This window comes from Uranotaenia lowii, chromosome 1, assembly GCF_029784155.1.
Source record: "Uranotaenia lowii strain MFRU-FL chromosome 1, ASM2978415v1, whole genome shotgun sequence".
NCBI lineage: Eukaryota > Metazoa > Arthropoda > Insecta > Diptera > Culicidae > Uranotaenia > Uranotaenia lowii.
In genome coordinates, this window is record NC_073691.1 from 74,980,849 (window position 1) to 75,005,307 (window position 24,459).

Below are 24,459 nucleotides of genomic sequence, written 5' to 3' on the forward strand. Positions count from 1 at the left end.
TGAATCAGCGATGAATAATGGCGACTGATTTCGGTTGGCGCTAACAATAAATTGGATTCGACACCGGAAGTCGGCTGATTCTTGTTCTGGGGGATATATCGGAAACGTTCTGTTAGGGTTCACGGACCCAAAAGGTCATAATACAAATTACTTATTTTGAGAAATAGGCAGTCACCTTAGCCCAGTATTTCTCAAATGGGCGGACCTCTGGCATGTTGGGTGGGTTCTTGTCCTTGGAAACCACCTGCACGTTGTTGTCGGCGTACCACTCCATGGCCTTTTTACCGTAATGGCAAGATGCCAAATCCGGCCAAAACAGTACGGAACAACCGTGTTTCTTCAGGAAAGGCAGCAGACGTTTATTCAAACACTCTTTCACGTAAATTGGTTGACAGTCCCGGAAGCTATGAAAATGCTGCTTTTCAAGCCACAGGTACAGATGTTTTTTCGCGAACTTTGACAGTTTCATGTGCTTGAAGATATCTGCTACCTTTCCCCATTATCTTGCCGTATAAAACTCCTGTCCCGGAAGCTGCTTGTAGTCGGCTTTGACGTAGGTTTCGTCGTCCATTACCACGCAGTCAAACTTCGTCAGCGTCGTCGTGTACAGCTTCCGGGATCGCGCTTTGGCCGTCGTATTTTGTTTATCATCGCGATTCGAAGTCATTACCTTCTTGTAAGTCGATAGTCCGGCTCGTTTTTTGGCTCGATGCACGGTTGTAGACGATACACCCAGCTTATTTGCGGCATCTCGGAGAGAGAGGTTAGGGTTTCGCTTGAAACTACCGGCAACTCTCTTTGTCGTCTCAGCGGCTTCCGGTTTTCGATTTCCCCCCGATCCAGACTTCCTGGCTGTCGACAAACGTTCCCCAAACACTTTAATTACATTTGTAACGGTTGATTTGGCAACTTTTAGCGATTTTGCCAGCTTTTCGTGCGAGTAGCTCGGATTTTCGCGATGCGCGAGCAAAATTTTGATACGCTGCTCTTCTTCCTTGGACGGCATTTTGACAACTGAAGAGTGAATTCCAAAATCAAAATAGAAGCAACATTTTACACACACACCTATAAAATTGTCAAGCGGAACCTAAAGAAGACTTGCTAAGGACGAGCAGCAGTTCAAGGCAAACTGGCTTTCTACAGCGAAGAAGGTGGACAAGGTGGCTGTACAAAATCTGATGGCTGATGGGTTAAGCGTAAGGCCCGGCAATTCGGATTTATTTCGATTTTTTAAATAAACGATTTCACTGATTTACACGCGTCTTCCCTTGACCAAATTTTGACCGTATCACCCTTTATTATGGAAGAAAAAATAAAGGTACTGCTAAACAGCAAATCCTTTTCTAGATTTCTAAATTTTAGTTTGAGCGTTAAAGTACAAAAATTGCAGCAACAAAGAGGGATTGTGTGTGTTTTTAACTATTGTGTTTATTCAGATTTATTATAGCAAATACTAGATTTTTCCCGAGTTACAAGGAATGTGAGAACTGATTTGACTTGTTTACTAATTCGCTGATTTCAAAGTTGTAATTGTTTTTTTTTATCAGCTTTTGTTTTCGGTATACCTATTGCAAATAAGTAAAATTTTATCTAAAAAAATTATGGATCTTTTGGTAAAAAAATATATATTACAAAGATATAGGAAATAAAGGCTCGAACTTAATGATGAACTCTCCCGAATCTTTAAGTACAGTCGACTTATGGGTAAAAATAATAGAAGTTATATTTGATTTTGTTATTTTGCCCCGTCACAGGAATTGTGAAAGCATTTTGAACCTAAATGTATCTTGTATGTCTTTTAAGCTAAAGTCAAAACGCTTTGCAGTCTCCAACGAAGTTGTGTAATAGATTAAAATTTATTGAACATAATCTCGTTTTTTTGGTATCAGAAATAGTATCAATAACATCTATTTAATTTCCTTAAAAAGGTATAATGGATTTTTTCAAAGCGTTGTATCTCTGAAACAAGATTATCGTGGCAAAATCTGTATCTTTTTTTCCGGGAATTTGCCATAATAGAGGATAATAAATGAATTCAAACTCATTTTTTTTTGTTGTTCATGTAGATTAGTTACTTTAAGGTTGCCAGAATTTTTTCCACTCCCATCCGGGCCTAGCAATTCCGGGTATTTTTTCAAAAAAAACCTGGCAAAATCCGGGCATGGAATTCAATTTTTTAAATCCAAAAACCGTGCAAAACCGGGCAATATTTAGGTGTTTTTATATATGAAGGCAAAGAAAATATGCAAAAAAAATTAAATTAATATTTTATTAATGTAATTGCAGACTTGAAAAACTTTTTGGAACACTTAAATATTTAAAGGTTTATAAAAGTAAATCAGCGAAATTATTTGAAACAACCGTTGAAAATTTCCATACCGTTAATCGATTTTGCTGAAACTTACTCAAAAACTTTGATTTTTTATTGGTTTCTTTGTGAAAATTGCGAAAAAATCCGGGCAATATCCGGACTTTTTTCACGATATCCGGGCAACCGAGCCGGACCGGACTTTCTCGAAATTTTGCATCAAATATCCGGGCAAACCCGGATAAAACCGGGAAATCTGGCAAGCTTAAGTTACTTCATCAGTTATCAATGAATTATTTTACTCTTAACTGATTAATTCTTAACTTCTAAGCGCCATATTCCAAAAACTAAAGGTAGTAGATAGACAAAGTCTGACTAAAAAAACAAGTTCAGGACGCAATAATCTTTCAAAATCAGTTTTTTAAACATCGGCACCAAAAATGTTCCTATGTTTTCATTTTTCCCAGAACTTCCCAGCAGAATTCCAGCTACTATACATTTTAAGTAGAAAATCTATCCTGAAAATAAAAAAAAAACTTTGGTTATTCAAGTCACAATTGATTTAGACTTTTCATTAAAGAATGGTATTAACTATCAGAAACTAGCTCTTAGTCTCATTTTATTATATAGTACATAAAGAAAAAAAAAGCTTTCCACTTTATTTATGAATCATTTGTAACAAATTTAATACTATTTTATTCGTTTTAGTTCAAATTTAATTAAAAATCTAGAAAAGGAGTTTTAAATTTAAAACAAAAATAAAGATAATAAAGATCCAAAAGCTACATACATTAGAATCAGATTTCGAAAATCTTATTGTATAATTAAATTTTTATTTAGAAATTGGAAAATCGAACCCAAAACTGATAATAAAAATACGATGCTGTCGAATTTCACTCAGCAAAAAGCTTCAGAAAATAATAATAATAATACAATCATTTGGCCATTTTCCATAGAATTTCTAAGCTTTTGAGGTCCTTGGAGCCAATGGGGTATAAGGAGTGTATTCGAAAATAAATGCAACACTTTGTTTTGTAACTAACTTCTGAATGCATTGATGTAAGTTGATGAAGATTTCAGCGAAGTTACTTTTTAACGTAATTCTTACATATGCAATGTAATGTTTGTAATGTTCTGGAAAGTGGTTTTTAAGATAGCGTCCAATAAAGATATTTTTCGCCTATAATTATTGGGCAAAACGTTCCCATCTATAATGCATACAATGAACCACCCTTTTTTAAATCAAGGCTATTTTTTATTACGTTTTCTTTTTCCTGAAGCTTGACCTTCAAAATAACTCAAAATTTTTAATTTGATCGAAGTTTTAACAAATTTAGCCGATTGTCCTCCTTCGGCACAAAATCAACATATTTGACTTTTTATCACTCCACCGCTGTTTTTCCGTAATGGCGCAATTCCAGATTCAACTTAAACAGATTAGAAACTTAGTGGATTGAAGTGCTTTGCATGTAAAACGGTGGCATTTGAAGGCAGTCTTTTTTGTATTTTTAGCCATTCATCGTGCAAATCGTTATGAAAGTATGAGAAATTTGGAGTTGCCAAAGAAGCCTTCTCAAGTACTAGACATTTAATTTTTAAATTTTTAAATTTTCTCTCCTTGTTTATTTCCGGGGAATACAGAAAAGACTTGCTTACGAAAAGTTTCTGGTTGAAATTCTGCCTGGTGACCGCTGAAGAGTGCGTTTTGCTGTCCATTACGAAATATCTTCCCACAGTCAGTCCAAGTATTTTGCGCACGATTTGACCATCGTATTTTGTATATTTCACCGGTGGGCAACTTTTCTACATTGTAGAAATGAAGTCACACCTAGTTATTAGTCAGTTAGACGAAGCAGTCAGAAAAATATGATTTTTTATCACTTCCTCTATTCATATCTTAGGATTGAGCGTGAAAAATCCCTCACATTCCTCTTATTTTATGAAATCAATCATCTTCACTTTTATTCAAATTTTAACCAACTATTTGATCCTTCAGGACTTCTTAATTATCTAATAATTAGTTGATTTCCAGCTATTTTCGGGTCCCCTACTGAGACTTTTCTGGATTTTTCTGGATTTGGCATCATCAACTCAAAACCGATTAGCTTTGCACTTACACTTACACTTTGGCTCTGAGAATCTCGTCTATAAATTGATTAAAGTATTATAAGGGGCTGCATTGAGGTTCTGTAACTAACCTGGCGATAATTCTTATTAGGGTATTTCCAACTAAGCATGAAATTCATTAATTTTGAAACTCAAAAATATTAAACTATAATCTGAACCTTTTTTAAAAGACATAGAAAATTATTATCCAAGAACTTTTGTTTAAATAAGAACCATACAAATTGTATGTCCATGTTTTTCGACCGATTTCGAGCGAGCCATTTTTCGTTGAACGCACTCGTGGGTCCCACCTTCGCCTACACGAAACCCGAAAACACTTAGCGTGAGATACTTTATTAAATTGCTGCTTGCCTTCTGTTTTCTATCTCGTTACATTTGTTCCTTAAATATGGGTTTTATTTAGTTTTCTCGTGACCCAAAACACCATTCTTTATTTACCTCACGTTCGGACTAAAACATTTTCATTTAAAGAGGTGTGGCCAACAAATGGCCATTATGAACGTGTTCTTTTACACTCAAGGAGTAGAAACTTACATGATGTTGTATTTTTCGGAACGTTTCTGCGTTTATGATCTTTATAATTCTGATTAACAGAAAATTTAGAACATTCAACGTTCCATTTGTCTGCTGCTTTGAAACCTTAGTGAAAATTTTAAAATTTATGGTAAAATTTTTTGTCATGAGTTTTAAATGTATTACAACTGGGGCCTTTTCAAGCCAATCGACAAGCGCCCCGGGAAAACTGCAAAGCAAAAAAAAACAAATGCAAATTGATGATGGGAAAAATGAGCAGTAGTGTTTACATTCGTTTGATAAATATTTTACTCGCCAGTTTTTCAAAGTTTGCTCTAGGCTTTTCCAGCCAAGACCGGATGATTGTCTTCCATCATCGAGGGGCACAGCTTCCTTCCGTGAAGCTGCCGGGCCGTCCAGAATCAACGTCCAACGCGCGCACAATTTGAAAAGATATCGGAGACGATATTCGCAAACAATCTTCCCTCGATTTCGCGTCGCGACAACGACGGCGGACGCTTTTGGCTCGGGCGCGTGGGGGGATGATTGTTATTTGCTTGTGCTTTTATCCCCAACATGGAGCACGATTATAGAAAATAAACAGCGAACACAGGCTCGCAAATACGGTTTGATTTGACTCTTGGTAGAATGTGGAGCTTTAAAGTTTCTTCAAATTCCAAATTGAAGAAATGCCCAACCTAAAATTTTGAAAAAAAATATAGTGATTATTATTCACTTTCCATTTATATTCCTATTGTCATAGTTTTATCAGGTAGTGGATTCACTATTTGCAGCATCCAAAAGAGAAATTTGTGCCGGCTATCTTCAGCCGGAAATTAAATTAGGTGTAAAAAGAGGCCAAATGATGCAATTACTCAAACTGAGAGCTTCTATTCAAATTTGAGCGGGATGTAAGAAATATTGCTGTGATAGAATCTGGTTAGGAAAATACTGCTTCAGCCGGCAAAAATAAATCCAACAAGTCCTAGGTCTTGGATCTTTAAATCACTACTTCGAAAAATCTTATAAACATCGATCGCTAACGACATTCATCCGGCTTAAGCTCAAACTCCACAGTCATTACCCTAAACCGGAGAATTTAACATATTTTGGATAACGTAAACCGAAATAGAAAATAAAATAACCACCATCGTGCCCCGGTTTCGGGGAAGAAAAACTACGGAGAAATCATGTAAATTTGCATACCAGATTTTCGTTTGCCACATCCAACAACAGCAGAAAAAATGGCAGTTAGCAAACGATGAACGAAGGTGCCAAGAAGAGGCAAAAAGGATGCCGTAACGAATCCTTCACCTTCAGCCCGTATTTTGGCACAGATCCTGAAGCAAGCTACTAGTAAATCCGTCGAAGAACCGCGGCCGTTCCAGCGCTTCCTGTTCCTACAAAACCCTTCCCCGGAAAAAAAGGATCCGAGATTTTTCTCCCCTTCTTCTTCCAAAGGTTTTTTCTCGGCTCAAGGCAACAAAATCCATATCGTCAGTCAGCAGCGGCTGGTATAATTGAATGAATAAATTTAAATAATTTTATAACTTGTCCGCAGGATTGCCGGGCTTCGCTTCCCGGCAAAACTAGCTGGGAACAGAAGTCCCGGATTCGGTCGGGAATCCAACCGATGGTCGAACAACGAAGGAAATTAGTTTTTCGGAAGCTTACCAGCGAGCCCGGGATGATCCGGATCCAGCCATCCAGCCGGGCACGGAAAGTTCCAACGGCTTTGAAACTGGAAGTTTTACCTTTATGGTAAAAGTAAACTTTCCTAGAGACGAACACTTTACATAAGGCAAATTTTACATATATCTACACACTACCAAAAAAAAAATCTGTTGGACTACATTATATGGTATGTAAAGAAAAGATATGTGAGTAAAATGTTACACGTCTGTAAAATTTTAAAGACGTGTGAAATTTAGAGACATATCAAATTAAAAGACTGTTAGTTTGTAAATTTACAAAAAAGTTTAAGAGGTTGTATATGAGACACGACCGTAATGTTGACGTAGAATTACGACAGCCTTTCTTGTGCCAATGTATTTTTCGTAATAAATTTAAATTTTTTTGAGTAAAGTTGATCAATTTCAAACAAGTGGTTGGCCGTGAAAAACATTATTCAGCACTATTCAGTTGCATAACTAAAGGCGAAATAAATATAAGCTTGTACAATAATGTACATATAAGTGGTGTCAAGACCCATGGCTTAGAAATTGAAGTTTTGTTACTAAGCAAATTATATGCAAGCTCAGTATCAAACGCCTGCGAGAAAGCTTCTAATGATAGTGCTGGCATTTAATAAATCAAGTGTTCTTAAATAAGGAATTTTGAATGTTTTTTTTTTCTTTTATTCAACGTTTGGATTAAAAAAAATGCTGCATAAAAAAGACAAAAATTGAAGCAATACTTTTTTATACAACACAGTTTTTCATTTAAACTTCAATAAAAAAATCTGCTTAATCAACAACTGATCCTTTTCATCCATACGCTTAACTCTTAGCAAAAGATGAAGCACATAAAATGTGCGTTAATATATATCAAGTATGTACATTTGTTGTCTTATATGCAATTCTGGTTTGGTCAATGATTTAGAGTCACTACAATGGTCGTGCTAAAAACGACGTTTTTTAAACATTGATACCATAAGTCAAACTTGTGACAGCAAAGTGTTTTTTTTTATTTTACACATAATAACTATGATCAATATGTTTTGATAGGCACAGAAGAACGCAAAATGCTTTCTTGCATGCAAACTATCCGTAGCAAAGAAACGCATAGTATTAAACGCCTATGAATAGGCAACGATTTCTTCAACATTAAAATCAAACGCTTGCAAGCTAACTAGTACCTATCAGTGCCGAAATTTTGAGCTTCCTCACCGCTGCCTTTGATAGAAACGCTTGACTCAGTGCAAAAGTAGAGAAAAATATCCCTGAAAGTTCTGCCTCATGCGTCTCTTCTGAATCAGTATCAATTCGGTATCGATTTTTGTAAATAGCGATAGTGCCAGCCAATATCGCTGTTCGAGAAAATTATTTTTAAAATTTTACAGCTCCATAAGTTTCCAAGGAAAATATTACTTATGAACTCAGCTGATTACTCGATTTATTTACATTTGACTCATAAGCTTTTTTGAAAAATTGATACCCAAATTTATCATTCCCTCTAAGTCAATTCTTTTTCCGTCCAGCAATCACTAGCGTAAAACGACGTTTTAAGGTGGGATTATTGATAATTCTAGATATTAGATTATTATAAACTCAACAAACGGCCCTTTTCAGGGCCAAAATATCTTTGAAAGATCTTGTCTTTTCAATGGAAATTGGTCGATTGGGTGGTGGGAGGTGAGGCGTTGGTAGTAAGTGGTGTGTGGAAGGTCTCGTGGGTGGTAGGTGGCGTGGGTGGTGAGTGGCGTGAGTGGAAGGTAGAGGTGGTGTGTGGCGAGGATGGTGGATGGCAGGTGGTGTGGGCTAGGTGGCTTCAGTGGTCGGAAAATCGCTCAAGAAAAGCAATCAGGAATGGTTTCTAGCTAGAATGATGCTACCTCCGAGTGCTGTGATACGCACGTGGTAAAAGTACCCATTGAATATATGTCGAAAATCAACACTAACTTGATACAAGAAGATATACCATGCCCCACCGGAGGCTACCGTTGCTATTCGTCACGTGGCTAATCGACGGTGATCGACTTACTTGGTGATACATTTTGAACGTCGCTCCCTCAATCATTCCCGAACGTCTATCCTCGCATCATTGTTGATAATGCTCGTTATTGATAGACGATCATTAATGTTTCAAAAGGAAAAATCTGAATAAATACCAGGACCACATGTTCAAAAAAGCTGTAGCACATGCTGGACAGTTCATTGCGGTTACCTAGTCATGATTTTGTCCTTCTAGGCGAAACGAAAAATAAAAAATCATCTGATAGCCTACATAGATCGCTCAGAACTGATACATATCAGTTATGATCCTAAAGGTTGCAAGTCGTTAGGGTAAGGAAATCAGCATCGAGACGTTCGTTGCTGATAGTCTGCGTCCTTTTTTACCTCATCATGTATCGCAAAAGTGTTTCAAATACAGAAGCGTCGTTGTCATGCATGATTGTTTGTATGATTTGGTTGAAGAAGGAAAATTTGACTGCTTTGATTTTTTGGCTCTGAATGTAGTCAAGCATGGCTCAGTGAAAATGATTGATTTTCGGAAGCATGGGTGGCTTGGGTGGTAGGTGGCGTGGGTGGTGTGTGGCGTGGGTGATAGGTAGCGTGGGTGTGTGGCGTTGGTGGTAGGTGGTGCGGGTGGTGTGTGGCGTGGGTGGTAGGTGGTGTGTGGCGTAGGTGGCGTGGGTGGTGTGTGGCGTAGGTGGCGTGGGTGGTAGGTGACAAGGTAGGTGCTGGTTATGCATGGTCTCCGCACTTTTCGTACTGTGGCAACTTGCCACTGTTTGAACAGCAAAACGATATCTGCATAGGATTACCGCTGGTGGGGTCCGTATGCAGATCGAATTTCACTGCTCAACGGGCAAACTAAGAATGAAACCGGTCGACCGGAGACCCCTTACTTTTATATCTTTCGAAGGAAGGGAAAAATAAAACATACCAAGGGGCGTGGCGTCCGTGTTTTTTGTCATTTTCGACCAGCCAATCAACGATGAACAGGCTGGAAATGTCTTTTAGGAAAGATGTCCTTGAGTTGGAAAGTTTTCGTGACGCGAGATCCGATCGCAACTTTCAATTTGCCCCCCTATAGTGTTGCCGTAAGACGTAATTCTACGTCAAAAAAATTCGTTCTGTGTCGTGTAAAATTGTTGTCTCCTATTTTCAGTTTTGCTATAATGAAAAATATCTGTAAAATTACATCACACATGATGTAAACAACAGCATCATAAATGAGCGTCAAACATACACAGACATTTTTTTTCGCTGGATTCCAGCAAAATGTTGCTAGTTTTTGTCACACTGATTTTCCAGCAAATTTTCCAGCTATTTAAATTCATGAAAAAAAAAGCAAACGTTAATGCTGGTTTCCTGCAATTCAAATTGCTGGAAAATCAGCCATCCTGGATGCTGGAAACCAGCTATTTCTTTCAACAACTGTATTGAGTATCAGGTCTATATTTCAACTCAAAATAAAATTATGAATACTGATTGTGCATATAATAAGCAAGTAATTATTTTTTCCCATTTTTCAAAAACGGATTTATTTGTTTTCAGTTACATGGTTTCTTTTCAACATTCTAACACTGCGGCTCTTTTGTGACAAATGTTGATCATCCGCCACCTGTAAGAATAGTTTTCATTAGTATCTTTTTTGGAATATCTACCTGTCCAATAAAAACTAACCCTTGACCCCTAGAGTTAAATAAAAATAATTGTATTAATCTAATTAAAACTCTTAAAATAGAGTCTCATCTTGCTTCAGCGTACGAAAACAAACAGGCTCCAATTTGACAACTCGATTGCTGATTTTCCAGCAAGCTAGATCAATTACTGGAAAGTCCAGCAATTTGAAACCCGATTGGGGATTTTTCAGCAAAAATGACAAGAATACAACCGAATGCTGAAAAATCCTGCAATTAGAATATCGATTGCTGGTTTTCAGCAAAAATTTGGATTGCTGAACGTTTCCAGCAATTTTTTTTTGCTGGAAATCGAGGCAAAATTTTTTTGTGTAAGTTTATTCGATTGAAGGAAAGTAGCCAAGTCGTTTATGAAGAGCACGAAGATTAGAGTTCCTCAGTGACTGACTTGTGGAACACCGGACGGTATTTCGAACACGGTTGAGTGTGTTCACGAATATTTATATAGCCTTGACAATTTAATAGATACGAATATAACCATTTAGTTGCTCATTCCTGAAATCTAAAGAGCCTCAATTTGGAGAGGAGGAGGACAATGGGATTTCAAAATATCGCCTTAAAAATAATAATCAAAAAACAGTGATAAGAGCATGAATATAAAGATTTGACTTTAGAAGATGTTTATTTTTCTATACAAAATTTTTCATAAAATAAAAATTTAAATGGTTAACTTCATTTAAACCACAAAGTCTGCTTTATTGTGACTGGAATTTGAAGAGATTTGAAATTGGAATGTATTATTATTCTTTATCATTTTGAACAATCAATTTATCAACAACTCAAAATATCTGGCATCACTGCTGTGTTACCACGAACCTTACTTGAGTTCTTTTGCTTTATCGTGCTGGGATGTAAACATTTGTACCGAGTTCACAATCATCAGCTGTCATCAGTAATCATTTATAACTTTGTTCGCAATAGAGTTGTTTTTGACATTTCTTACACACTTGCTGAGCGTGTACAGATGAGACGGGACAATTAACCTCAACGACTCTCGGTACAAAAAACGGGCAGTTGGTAGACAAACATGTTCGTTTTTGAAGTTAATGTTCCCAAAATTAAAAAGTGTTAGTGAAACGCCCGGAATTATGACACAAATACTACTAGCGGCAAATAGGACTATTGCAAATTGCACGGAACAAGTAAGAACCAAAACAAACAATGTTTCTGTTTCGACGACGGAGCAGCAGAATTTTCTTCTGCTGGAAAACGTTTGCTTGCCGGGGGATTCGAATCAAACGGTGAGTTTCAATATAAACATTAAAGGTTTCTAGTCATAAAACAATTTTATTTCACTTCATGAAATCTGTTCTATAGCAAATAGGAAGGTCTTCATATGAAACTTTTTCGAAAACGATTAGGGGAGAGAAAGTGAGGAGACTTGATCCCTGAGGTGACTTGAATTCCCTACAAATATTGAATGTTCTAGAAAACCAAATGTGTCAAATTGAGCAAAACAATAATGCTGTTTACTTACAAAACTATAACGAATTTATGATTTGAATCACTTTGGATGAAAAATGTATCTTGATAAGACTTTAAGATTTCAATCATTGCTTGGAAATGTTCTCAACAGGAAATAAGTTATATAAAAATATAGTTTCAAATATGTCAGTTTTTAGAGTCTTATTGGCCATGCCATATTTTTAAAGCAAAAGTAAACTCTCAACTTTTTTGCTGAAAATGTTTTCTAAAATTTTGGTTATGGGTTCAATTGATCTCTACAGCCAAGAAGAGGTTTAAAATGTCAATGCTAACCGAAAAAGCACTGAAATGTGCTCTGCGCCAAAGACGGTGTGATTGCTTTCCTGTACCTAACTGGCATAAAGACTCAAGCTTTCGGGCAAAATGATGCTGGATCAAATACTCAAGACTGGACATACCAACATTCAAGCGAAACAAGGAAAATATTTTATGGGATTTTCATGCTACACACTTAATCTTTTTTTCCTGTGATCTGGACGATTTCGTCCTATATTTTCGACAGCTGAAATTACAGGACGATTTGTAACGTTTTATGTTACGGAAAGGAGAACATAATTTAAAACAGTGGTTTTCAAACTTTTTTCACTCAACGCCCCCCTGTCTCGAAATTTTGGAGCGGATTCATTCAAGCAGAAATCAGCAAACTGGAAAAGGCCGATGTTATTTCGGCCTTTCTGTTTCCGCATACTTTCTTCTTTCTGATCTCTTTCGTAAAGTTTTATTGGCAGTTAAAACTGCCGATTCCGCATTACGCGATCTCTTGCCAGGGGATTTGGCATTCCGATCGCTCCCACGATCCTTTTTTTTTTTTTGCAGTGCCTTGATGATCGATCAGCTCCCAAGAACAACGTTGCCGAAAACACTCTGTCACAATATCGAAACCAGAACGAGTCACTTGGTCCCCGCCGTGCGCTGTTGGCCGTGTGGGATTCCAGCCTGGAAACAAAAAAAAATACAGTTAATTTTTCATTTTATAATGATAAAAGGTAGATAAGGGCATAATGGCCACCTTAAGGAAAACGCTTATTTAAATATAGAGAACAGCTATAATTTGTAAATGGCATCATTGTTTCGTGTTCAGAACCTCAATAGTCTATTGCCTAATTGGATGAAACTTGAAAAAGTCGATAAAAAGGTTTAAAAATGCACTTAATTTTTTTTTTTGCCGAAAGCTGAAAACAAGTCACTGTATGGGCATAATTAGGCATAAAAGCTCATTTGGTGGTGCTAAAAAATTATAATATTTTCGTCACTTGAGAGCCTAGCTGGTTATTATTTAATATTTCTGTAAAGATGAAAAGAATATTTCTTATTTGGTGAAAAATTAATAATATAGGTAGTACGAAACAAATCCTTATGAAAATTTGTTTAAGAAAATACGTACTTTTGTAGAAAAAAGGAGAGCTTATTATGCCCCGGGTGCTCGTTATGCCCTTATCTCCCCTACGGGATTGTTTACGAAAGTCACTTAATTAATCAAGCTTCCTTACACTTATCGAAACTTTAATCTCGTTCCCGCAGATTTTACTTCTTGATATCACATGAACTCGATAACTACCTAGTTAAGAGTAGATCATTCAATAAGAAGAATTGGACTTCCACGATTTGATCAACATAAAACACAAATAAAAACCGTCGAACATGCATTCATAGAATGCTCAATGCGATTTTTTTGAGAGTTACGTATTACAGGGAATTGATGTCCTAAATTTAGTCGAGTTTCTAGGAATTCGAAAAAAAGCTCTTTCGAATTCCAGGACAAATGGAGTGATGTGAGATTCCGTTAGCTATCTCTCCGTGCCGCAGGAAAACCTTTTGATTTTTGGCAGTTCAAGGGTCATTTGAGCTGTTTTCCTGTAATACAGAGGATCGTGGTCCTGAGCGGAATAATTGTAATCTTAGTGTGGAGAGAAAATAAAAAAAAAATCCGTCAGTGAGGATCGAACTAACATCGAATTTCTACCTTCAACTTGATCAGCTGTCAGCCTAACAAGTCACCTGGCCCAGATGAAGAACGAGGGTTTATTGTCATAGTATTTCTGCACTGCTCATCACCAAAAATACGCGCAGTGTTTTGCGTTTTTTTAGGCTTTAAGAAAATCAGCCATAAAAAAAAATCGGCTTGTGATGAAAAAAGTTATTAATGAAAAACCAGTATTTTTCGTTCCTCCCGGGCAAAATACCTTAAAATTTTATTCACGTTTGAGACTCAAGCAACCTCTCCCTATGGTCAGATCTTCCTGGAATTTGGCATGTGACCTTCTGGTAAGCTAATAAATAATTTTGACTTGGAGCGAGTTAGATTTATCATGTTTCATTCTTCCTATACTATGATAAGTGTACTGCAGTTCGTTCAATTATTAGAAACTACAAAAAATACTGTTATGGTAAGGTAGCAATAACTTCTTCAATTTTCAACCGATTTTGATAAATAACCACTGGAAATATTTGTTTTAAATTAACATTCAAGCGTAGAAGAAAATCAGATTTTTTAAATGTTACCATCGAGTCTAAAACTTAATTTTCTCTAAAAAAAAAATGCGTTTTTCATAATTTTTTCTATCATAAAGTCACTAATATCAACAATACTGTTTATCATACGCAAAATTAGTGTTCAGATGATCGATAGAAAATTTATTCACCTTCAATATGCAAAAGAGGGATTTCAAATTACTGTTATGCTGTCCGAGATATTTGCATCGAAGTAAAAGAACTTTTTTTATTTTTCCAAAATTTCATATTTGGAGCATAACTCAAAAACGGTTCTACTGAGATTTTTTTTTAAATTTCATTTGCGGATTCAGCGCCCGATTTTACATTAAAAATATTGGTCAGTCAATCAAGTTCACGATTTTTTTAAAATTTTGTAAACTAGTGTATTTAATGCTAGTTTTGTACAAAGTCTTTGTTCAATCCAGTTTTTCGGACGTCTTGGAAGATGTTCGGATTTTGACCGGACGTTTTTACATATTTTGCGGGAAATAAATTGTCCCTAAAAATTTCCTAGTATCAAAAGATGTGATGTAAAAGTATAGCACAAAAGTTTCCGTGTTTTCGAACAACCGGAAACCGCTCCGAAGAACGAACGGGGTAACAATCGTATACTCAGCGAACGAGAAGCGTCGCAAATTTATTCCAATTATAATTCTCATCATTTGTTTTCTCGTTGACTTTCCCATTCCGGGTTTCTAGCAAAAGCGGGAACACACAACCCAACCTCTAGTATCTATAGTTGTCGGATAAAAAAAAGGAAAAAAATGGAGTCGTTCTTCCATGCCATCCGCCTGTGCTAGTTTTGAACAGCTGAGCTGATATGCATAAAATGGTGATTTTATAATCCGCGTTCCAGTGAACGGGTCGTCCCCAAACTTGCGTCCTTTCTTTTTTTTTTTGGTAAAACCTAAAGCTCAAGTCCTTGTCGTGTTTTTGCCAAGTTTTCACGCGATTTCGATGTTATTTGTTGACTGCTTGAGTAGTTCTGGGATCAAACTGGACGACCGACGCGCGGACGTCGCAAGAAAAAGGTCAAAATCCACCATTGCGATAATGATAATTTACAATGTAGCTAGTAGCCGCTTGCTTGTAACTCCATGAAGACGATGATGTTTTTTTTTCCTCGACCACCCGTCTTCGGGTTGGAAATTTTGCTGTACCAAAACTGTTTCGACAATTCGGGCTTACCGAGAACAAGTAGAAAAATCATCTCTCTAAAATGCTAGAGCACATCTGTAAGCGTTCATCTGCATACCATTACTCTCGTTCCTTTATTCGATCTCCCTTTCCGTTTTTCCCTCCGTGTAGCTCACGTACTTTCTGCAAAACAGAAACTTGCCCGCTTATTTTAGTAGAAAACCTTCTATCTGCAGTACTTTATTTTTGCCACCATCCCGTACACTAGCTAATAGAGATACAGTTCTTCGATATGATAACAGACCCGGAGAGAGTAAAAACACCGCCAGCCAAAACAACCACCGAAAAAAGCCCGTAGATAAACATTTCGAGCAGACCATCGAACGGAAAAATGTTCCAGCAGCGCTGCTTACTGAAAGCCTCGAAGACCCTTCGGGGCCACACCAGACTCAACGGACTGCACCGCACAAAAACACCACCCCCTTATTATTCTTCAGCACAACCGGGCTTTCCCATTTCCAGAAACAGAGATATATATCTCCCATGTACCTACTATAGTTAGACCACAGACACTGGGCGCTTTTACGAAAAACCTCGACCTCAAATCAACCCCCGGGAAATCCTACAAAAATAGCCACAACTCCCAATCAATTTAGGGCACCATTATGAAAAAAAACAATCAATCGCCTCAACCGAATCAGCTCAAAAGATTACCATTGTCATAACCACCGTGTCAGGCGAACCACCGAGAACATGTGCTGCTGCTGTCCGGTTCAATTTTTTGAATGGGAGCAAAATTTTCTATCCCTCCTCCCCAATTGAAAACCCCTAGTTCCAGTTCCTTCTACGTTCCTTCTCGCCTGTGTTGCCGCTCTGCCAGTCAGTAACGATTTGAGATCATTGGAAAATTGCGTAACGTAAAAATTGTGATAGTGACTTTCATATTTTTGAAGAGTTATTTTCAAAAAGAGGATTTCTTTTCCAGGCATAACTATAGTTAATTTCTCTTTGATTGAAGATCAACACTCAGAATATAGTTTCTTGTGTACAGAAAAATCATGTCACAAAAAATGTTGTTAAAACACATAAAACAGGCATTAGGCCCTTTGCTGTTGGTTTCGGAGAGTTTAAAATCTGTGTGAGTCATAAGTAGCGGGAAGAAGTTGATGTCTTGCTTTTCACGACACGGAACACTTTAGTGATACAAAAAAAGCTGTTTGTGATATTATCCATCTTTGTGGGCTTCTTCTATCAAGTGATGTTCATTCCTTTGTCTATAAACAAGGTCATGGAACAGTTTTTTTTTCGGAAAGAGTGTATTTAAGATGCTTGGACAGCATTCAAAATAGGAATTGACGAGGTTTTTTTCAATGGTGACTCACTTGAAATCCAGGAGTTCCAAAGGATGATTCGAGACCGTAAAATGATACAATACACGTGAAAAACAAGTTGAAAAAGAATATTCTTTTACTTTGAATCATCAGATGTGCTAAAAAAAGAAATATAAATGATGTTGCTTCAAATGCACATGCTGTTCACACATTTCAAAATGTTGAAACGCAGGTTCCAGTGGTGGAATAGAGTTAATCTGTATTTGTTTCTTTTGTCAAGTTCCTCAATAACTTATAACATAAGCGATAGCTATTTGCATTTCTACACTGTAGTGATATCCTCACTTATTAGTTCTCTCAATTTCGTGCAATATTCTGAGCTAACCACTCAGAATATCTGGCAACCCTGCTGTATTACCACGAACCTAATTTGAGTAGTTCGACTTAGCCGTGTGGTGATGTAAACATTTGTACTGTCATCATCATCACCATTCTATCGTTCGGCAATCATCAATATTGAATTGGTGCAAAGTAAGTGAGGACCAAATCGAACTGTTTTGGTAACTTCGCGGTTGCTGCAGATTTCCTGCTGGAGGATCTGACCGATCCTAAACGTTTTTTCTCCGGAAGGATCCGAAACGAAACCGTAAATTCAACACCTCCCTTCAATCCGTAAATTGAGAATGCTGAACAGCATTGTATGCCTCGCCCTTGATATCGCTTTGGTGAACGCATCAGCTGACTGATCCTCAGTCAATATGTGTCGTAAAGAAAGCTGATCGCTTCTCACGATCTTCCTGATGAACGCATTCTTCACGTCAAAATGCGTCATCCGCTGATGGGTTGGCGCCTCCTCCAGGTACTGTATGCAAGGGGTGTTATCCTCAATTCATTTGAAAGGAGTGCTAACCACACACAATTCACCCAGGAAGTTTGTTAACCACAAACCTTCCTTCACCGCATGGTAAAGGGCTCCAATCTCAGATTCGGTCGATGAGAGACTGACCGTCTGTTGACGTTTGGTTGACCACGAAACTAGATTCCCGAAGATCATGTAAGCGTAGCCTGATGCAGGCCTTCGATTATCGGAGTGGTTGGCATATCCGATGAGTGGTTCCGATTTCGCGTTTCTGCCGAATACCAACGCCGTATCGGCCGTACCTCGAAGGTATTAGTGAGCTAACCGCAGCACAGATATCTGGCCTCGAAGAAATCGCCAGATATTGTAGACAACCGATCCATTCTTTGAACGGCTGTTTGGTGATATCCTCACCATCGTTCAGCTTCGGCCAGTGAAAGTTCGTATCCAGCAGTGTGCCTACGGGCTTGCAATCAGCCATACCAAATCGCTGCAGAACCTTCTCAACGTATCCTGATTGAGAAATTCCGGTAATGCTCTTTCCGAAGTCTTGCTTGATAGTCATTCTCAAGAAAGTCTTGACGTCTTCTGGAATAGCCTTCCTAGCTCAGTCTTGATCCAGATAACCTCTTAAAACGTTCTTTCCGGCAATCAGGATATCATCCACGTAAGTACAGGATAAGAGTGAGCCCTCGTTTGCACGATCGGTAAAAGCAGCAGGCACTCTTCAACGAATAGAAACCAAGCTTTCGTATCTCGTCGTAGAATCGCTGGTTCCAAGCACGACCCGCTTGCTTCAAGCCGTAAAGGCTTTTCTTCAACCGAACGACCTTCAATTTGCCAAAGTCATCGTTTGGCAACTGCATGAACATAACTTCTTCTAAAATCCCATTTAGGAATGCCATCTGATGAACGACCATGTCGAATTCGTTCACCAACGTCAGGACGGTCCGAACGCTCTCCATCTTGATATTTCACAGTGGTCCAAACCTGGTCTTTGGGAACACCCTTTCACCACCAATCGAGCCTTGTATCGACCATCGTCTTTCTCGCTGAACACCCACTTCGACAAGATGGGCTTTCTGTGGCCCGGGGACAAACAAACCGCTTCCCAAGTGTTATTCTCCTCTGTTTTCTCTTCGTCGATGGCGCTCTTCCAGGAATCCCAGTCATCAACAACTAGAACGTTCAACAGCATACGTCCAAGCCACAGAAAAATCATGATGTAGGGGCTCGGATGAGCATCTGGAACAATCGACCATGACCAATCCTGGTTCCAGATCCAGAGAGTCCTCCTCCAGGCCGTCGGAAATTAACTCACGCTGCTAACCGCAGTGTGACTCGTGACGAAATCGAGAGTAGCCCTCTCAAAACCCGACTTCTCGGTATTGAACTCCAGTGGCACCTTCTAACTGAACTGGAGCATCTCATGACCTCTACGCTGACGGTTCTCCGCACTGGTAATCCGCTGTACTAGGATCAACACTTGCATGCTGACCACAGCGTAAGTTGAACACAAAGACGTACTCCCTTAAAAAATTCTGTGATCGACAAAGCCAACCAAGAGAAGAACGATACAAACACAGCACTGTGTTCCTCTATTGTGTGTGTTGCAGTATAGGATATATGAATTTATTCCCGCTACTTATGACTCAAGCGTAATTGTAACCAAAGCTTATTTTCTGACCATTGATTCTATTTCCGATTGATCATGCCCCTCCTTGTGCCTTCACCTTCGGGGTAACTGTAGGTCCCTCTTGAACACCGGAATCTTCAAGAAATTCCATGATTTAAAACTTCACGACTACGAACGGAATAATGTCCGGACCGGGAACTTTCTCCGGTTGCAAAGACTTGCAGATGCTACGAAGTTTTTGTTCTGGCCCGTTTAACAGTCAACCAGGACAGGTAGACATCAAGTAACACTATGCTGCGAGAACAGCGCACTAATAGTTCATGTATAAAGGCACATTTTTTGCCAGCAGATCGTGGCCTAGAGGATAGCATCCTTGTCTTCTAAGCCAACGATCATGAGATCGAATCCCGGTCGTGACATAACCTGGCACACATAGTATGATGAAGGTTGGCGGTTTTAGCATTAGTGAAATGCTAGCCCTGTATACCTTGGAATTGTACGCCCCAATCATGCAGCACATGCATATGGATCTTTTCAAGGGAACTTAGATTGCACTTGGAGATTCTACCTGGTTATGTGTGTGGTCGTAGTGCTACCGGGAAACAACTGCAACTTCAACCAATAGTGCAGGGGTGTCAAGTAGCATAGCAAAGTAAAAATAATAACGCGGGGTAAACCACAATAGATCAACTTAATGGTCGCAGTGGACTCTCTCCCCAACAGGAAAAAAAAGGCACATTTCAGATGATGTTCAACCATGGCCACACCATCCCATAGGCGTCATCCCAAGGGAATTTTCCTGAAATGTGCCGCGGTCTGTGCTCATCCTGTCACTAAGCCCTGAGAAAACTGGCACACAGAATTGCAATTTCTTCCGTTTACCAGTAAACGAGTGGCACCTTACACCTACTTGACCATGAACTTGAGTCCACGCGATAGTAATCCACCAAGAAGTCGTTATTCATGAAGGAACTACTCACCTTCGAATCGCTCGTCAAGCCGCGACTACCTTAAGTGTTATGGATTCAGGAAACTCTCTGTGGTAGACGTAGATTCCTGTATTGCCTACGTCCAGCTTCAAGGAGAATTTGATCTGTGGGTTCAGTGAGTTGGCTTATCTTGAGCCAACGCAATGAAGTCCTTGGAAATCACTACAATCATGTACACTTTACAGTTGTTAGGTTAGTAAATGATGCCCTCAATAAACAAAAGGTATTCGATGGTCTAAAAAGGTGAAAGGCAAAAAATCTATGATATCCAAAATGGTCTAGAGGTTTTTTTTATTAGTTGTTAACCCAGGTGGTAAATCCATTTTACGGATTGCATTCCAAGGCACGGCGAGCCACCGCGTCCCCCCAGTTTGCTACTCTGGGTCCATGGGTGCAATTGGACGACTCATGATACAATGCTAAGGAACACTGTACCCCCTACGCCATAAAGTCCACCTGGGGCCACTGACCTTTGTTCCCACCTCGAACTGTTTGACACACTTTGCTTCAATAGTGGGAGGTCATTTCGCGCTAGTGCGCTCCAAGGCAATACTCGTTTCCGAATCCTCTGTCAATATAACCTCATTCTAACACAACTCGATGCGCAACCCCTCCTCTGACGAGTTAGGACCCGACATCTCAATGTGTGAATGAGGTCCCCACGCAGCGCAACTACTAACTTTGTGAATCCAGTCCAAGATCCAGAAACACAAAGCGAGTTGTCGACGACACTTTCTCTGTTCAAACACGCGGGTAGGGGGGGTAAGCCCCCTAGGCCACGTGTAGGACTCAGACTCCTCCGAACTCACAAATAGTGTTGACTTAAGTCACCACTCAGCACAACTACCCGATCTTCAAGTCGGGCGCATGACCACCCGAAGCGCAGATCGAGCTATAGAACGCCCTCATCAGGTCACACTCGCGGTTCGGGCGCATCAATTCCCGAAACGCGTGTCGAACCCTGACACCTCCGGCAGAATGTGCCTCTCGGACACTGACGTGTAAACACGTCCCTAAGTGATCGGCCCACCATTGGCCACCACTTTGCGCATCTACTCATTTTGCGAATCGGGTCTATACCCACCGAAGCGCAAAACGAGTTGGCGATCGCTCTCCCTCCGGTCACGTCCGCATATCAGGGCCATGACCCCCCGAAAGCGTGTTGGACCATCACGCACACACCCAAGTACTGGTACCTAAGTACCCGGGTGCACCACTTCTTCCGCGCGGCTTTGGCAGACCCGTCGACAGCCTCTAGTGGATTTGGTGTAATTCTCTTGGCCGTACATCTGCAATACGCTGGACTTGCAGACACGTTTCCACTCTGCACCACGGGGAGGTGGAACTACTTCGCAGAGCAAATGGTCTAGAGGTGATTTGAAATAAATGTAAGCCTCTAGCTTTCACATTATTAAACGAAGTATGAGAGTCAAATCAACATAAATTATAATAGCAATCGCTAACACAGCAGATCTTTCCAGCATTTTGAATTTTTTACATTGTGAATAGACGCAGTTAAAAATACTTGGTCAAGTTTAACCTCATCTTCAAAAATAACGTTACGCAATATTCGTTATCATTTTTCCGAGGAATGAATACATTCAACAAAATCAAAGCAGTCCACATGTTACTCGCACAAGCTCTTCTCCTGTACCCTCTCCTTTAACTTCCTCTAGCAGTCTCTAGCAGCCGTTTCGCTCAACTCTTAGCTACAACACCCCATTTCAAGATAGTTTACCATAATTCAGTCAAAGTCAGTTTCATCAACATTCCCCAAATCGTATCTACCGTAGTGCAACAACACGATCCCGCCAAACCATATAGCAACAACAAAAAATTAACCAAAAATTTTATCTTAGCGAAACATCTCCCCCCACCAATAACAAGAACAACAACATCAACTTTAGCGACCGCTGTGATGATAAACAACTTTTCTTCTTTTTTTCTCTTTCTGCTCGCTGATTTCGACCGAAAAAAATACATTATATCCAACAAAAAAAACCATGACGAAAACCCCCAAACCGGCGTGCTACTGCCAAAATTGTAAAAAACTACTTCTTCTGTCAAAAAAAAAACAATGTACATAAACTAACAGCAAACTACCACGGCTCAAACACAGTGTTTCTAGTCGGTGTGTTAATGTCGGTTGTTGGGGGTGTTTTTGTAACATTTGCTCTGATGGCTTTGTGCTACAGGTCAGTTGTAGTACATAATAACTTCTCCTTGTGCCTAAGGTTAGTGATTTTTCTTCGTTTTTTTTCCTTCCGACTCTTTTTTCTGTTCTTGTACTTGTTTGGAGAACTCCTTTCTCTCTCTCACTCTCTCGTGATAACCGAATCCAATCAACCAACCAACCAATCTACAACAACAACTACAACAATCCGCAAAAACCGAATAATATGTCAAAACGGAAAATAAAACAATCCAACTAAATCACAACAAAACACATAATTGACAACATTTTTTTTTTGGTTTGGAAAAATAAGAATGAGGAAATAGGATCGTTACAACGAAACTAACATGTTAACAAAGAGAGAAAACAGAAGCCAACACTAACTGCAACAAACAAGCCAAAACATAAACTAAACGACTAAGTCAGCTAACAGGGTGTACATAAAGATGAGAAACTAATGTTTGAGCGACAATTTTCAAAGGAGTTTGGATAAACCTTTCTAAAAAAATGACTTACTTTCAGTGCTGAACACTAGGCAGCGCTGATGTTCGTTTTTTATCACTGCGCACTAGCGCCATCTCTGTTTCACTAGCGATGAATTCCATTGTAATAAATTAATCAGAAAAAATTCAAAATAATAATTATTAACGTCCATAATCAAAACATCTTTTTTCTAAAACAGTTTTCAAATTCTTATGTCCCCTGTCTGTGCTGATCTTAACTACTAAAACACAATAACCACACTACTTTTGTAATCCAAACTCAAAATAATCTGTCAAACGAATGCGCATATCAAGTAAACTACTACAACCACTACAACCTACCTCAACTACTGCAACTACTATTTACTACTACAACTACTACTCCATAGACACCTTCAACTCGCTCTAATCTAGGAGTTAAGCCAGTTAACAATTTCCAAACAGTTAAAGTACCTACCTATTCCGATAGAAATGATGCTCAGATGACGATCAGTTCAATCAAGAGAATATGTTACCGTTTTTTTTTTCTTAATAACTCTGTTATTTCCGTCTTCGTTTCAACATTTTTCTCGATATTTCCGAAGCTTATTAGGGTTGTTAGTTTTAAATATTTCGTTTTTCAAAAACCAAACGGATCAACTCCGCGATTTACGAATTGAGTTTACATTTCTTTATGTAAGTTTATTTCATTCTTCACTTTTAACTTCATTGTTGATTAAAAAAAACTTAATAAGATACACACTTATCAATAAAATATTTTTTCTGTTTGATAATAAGCTCTTCTTTTTAATGCGCGATAATTTGAGTGCAAACATTTAAAGATAGGACCCTTTTTCTCCCTAAAAATCATCATTTTATCAGGCGCGTTTTGAGCGGTAAAACAGGTAATCAGAACTGTGGAACTTCGTCAAAAAATTATAAACCAATTTTTAACGTTAATTTAGGAATTTAAAAAAAAAAACATTCTAATAATCTTAAACCGAGATTCCACTAGAATTCAGAATACGAATGCGATATAACGATCCTGAACTGTTTATAAAGTAGCATTTGTTTGAATTAAGATTCAAATTGAGATATCCCAATCTGGACTTAGAAATAAAAAACAGGACCCGAACTCAAAACTAGAATCCAGATTCAAAAACGAGAGTCAGAAACCGAACTCAAAATCCAAAGTCAGAAGCTTAAGCTTGATTCCAAAAGTCAAAATCCGTTGTCGGAATTTAAAGTCAAAATGATTCAAAATCAGAATCTGAAGTCAAAATCAGAAGTCAAAATCAGAAATCAAAATTCGTTGTCAGAATCCGTGGTCAAAATCCGAAATCCAATTTCGAAGCAAGAATTCGAAGTCAGAATCAGAAGTCAGAATCCAAGGTCAGAATCCGATGTCAGAATTCGTAGTCAGAATCCGAAGTCAGAATCCGAAGTCAGAATCCGAAGTCAGAATCCTAAAGTCAGAATCCGAAGTCAGAATCCGATGTCAGAATCCGAAGTCAGAATCCGTTTTCGGAATCCAAAGTCAAAAGATCCAAAATCTGAATCCGAAGTCAAAATCTGAAAT

At 38.6% G+C, this 24,459-nt stretch overlaps 1 protein-coding gene across 10 annotated transcripts in view; it reads left to right on the top strand.

Annotated features, from left to right (window-relative positions):
• The window catches only part of LOC129739173 (disintegrin and metalloproteinase domain-containing protein unc-71), a 1,315,240-nt gene that overhangs the window by 1,230,936 nt on the left and 59,845 nt on the right, over window positions 1-24,459 (top strand). For 6 of the 10 annotated variants that reach the window (XM_055730589.1, XM_055730594.1, XM_055730590.1 and 3 more), the window contains one exon: window positions 22,342-22,480. The exons of 1 other annotated variant lie outside the window; for it this stretch is intronic. In XM_055730589.1, the coding sequence (XP_055586564.1) occupies window positions 22,342-22,480 (139 nt within the window). The remainder of the gene's footprint in view (window positions 1-22,341; window positions 22,481-24,459) is intronic. 3 more of the 10 variants (XM_055730593.1, XM_055730596.1, XM_055730597.1) reach the window with 1 other exon arrangement.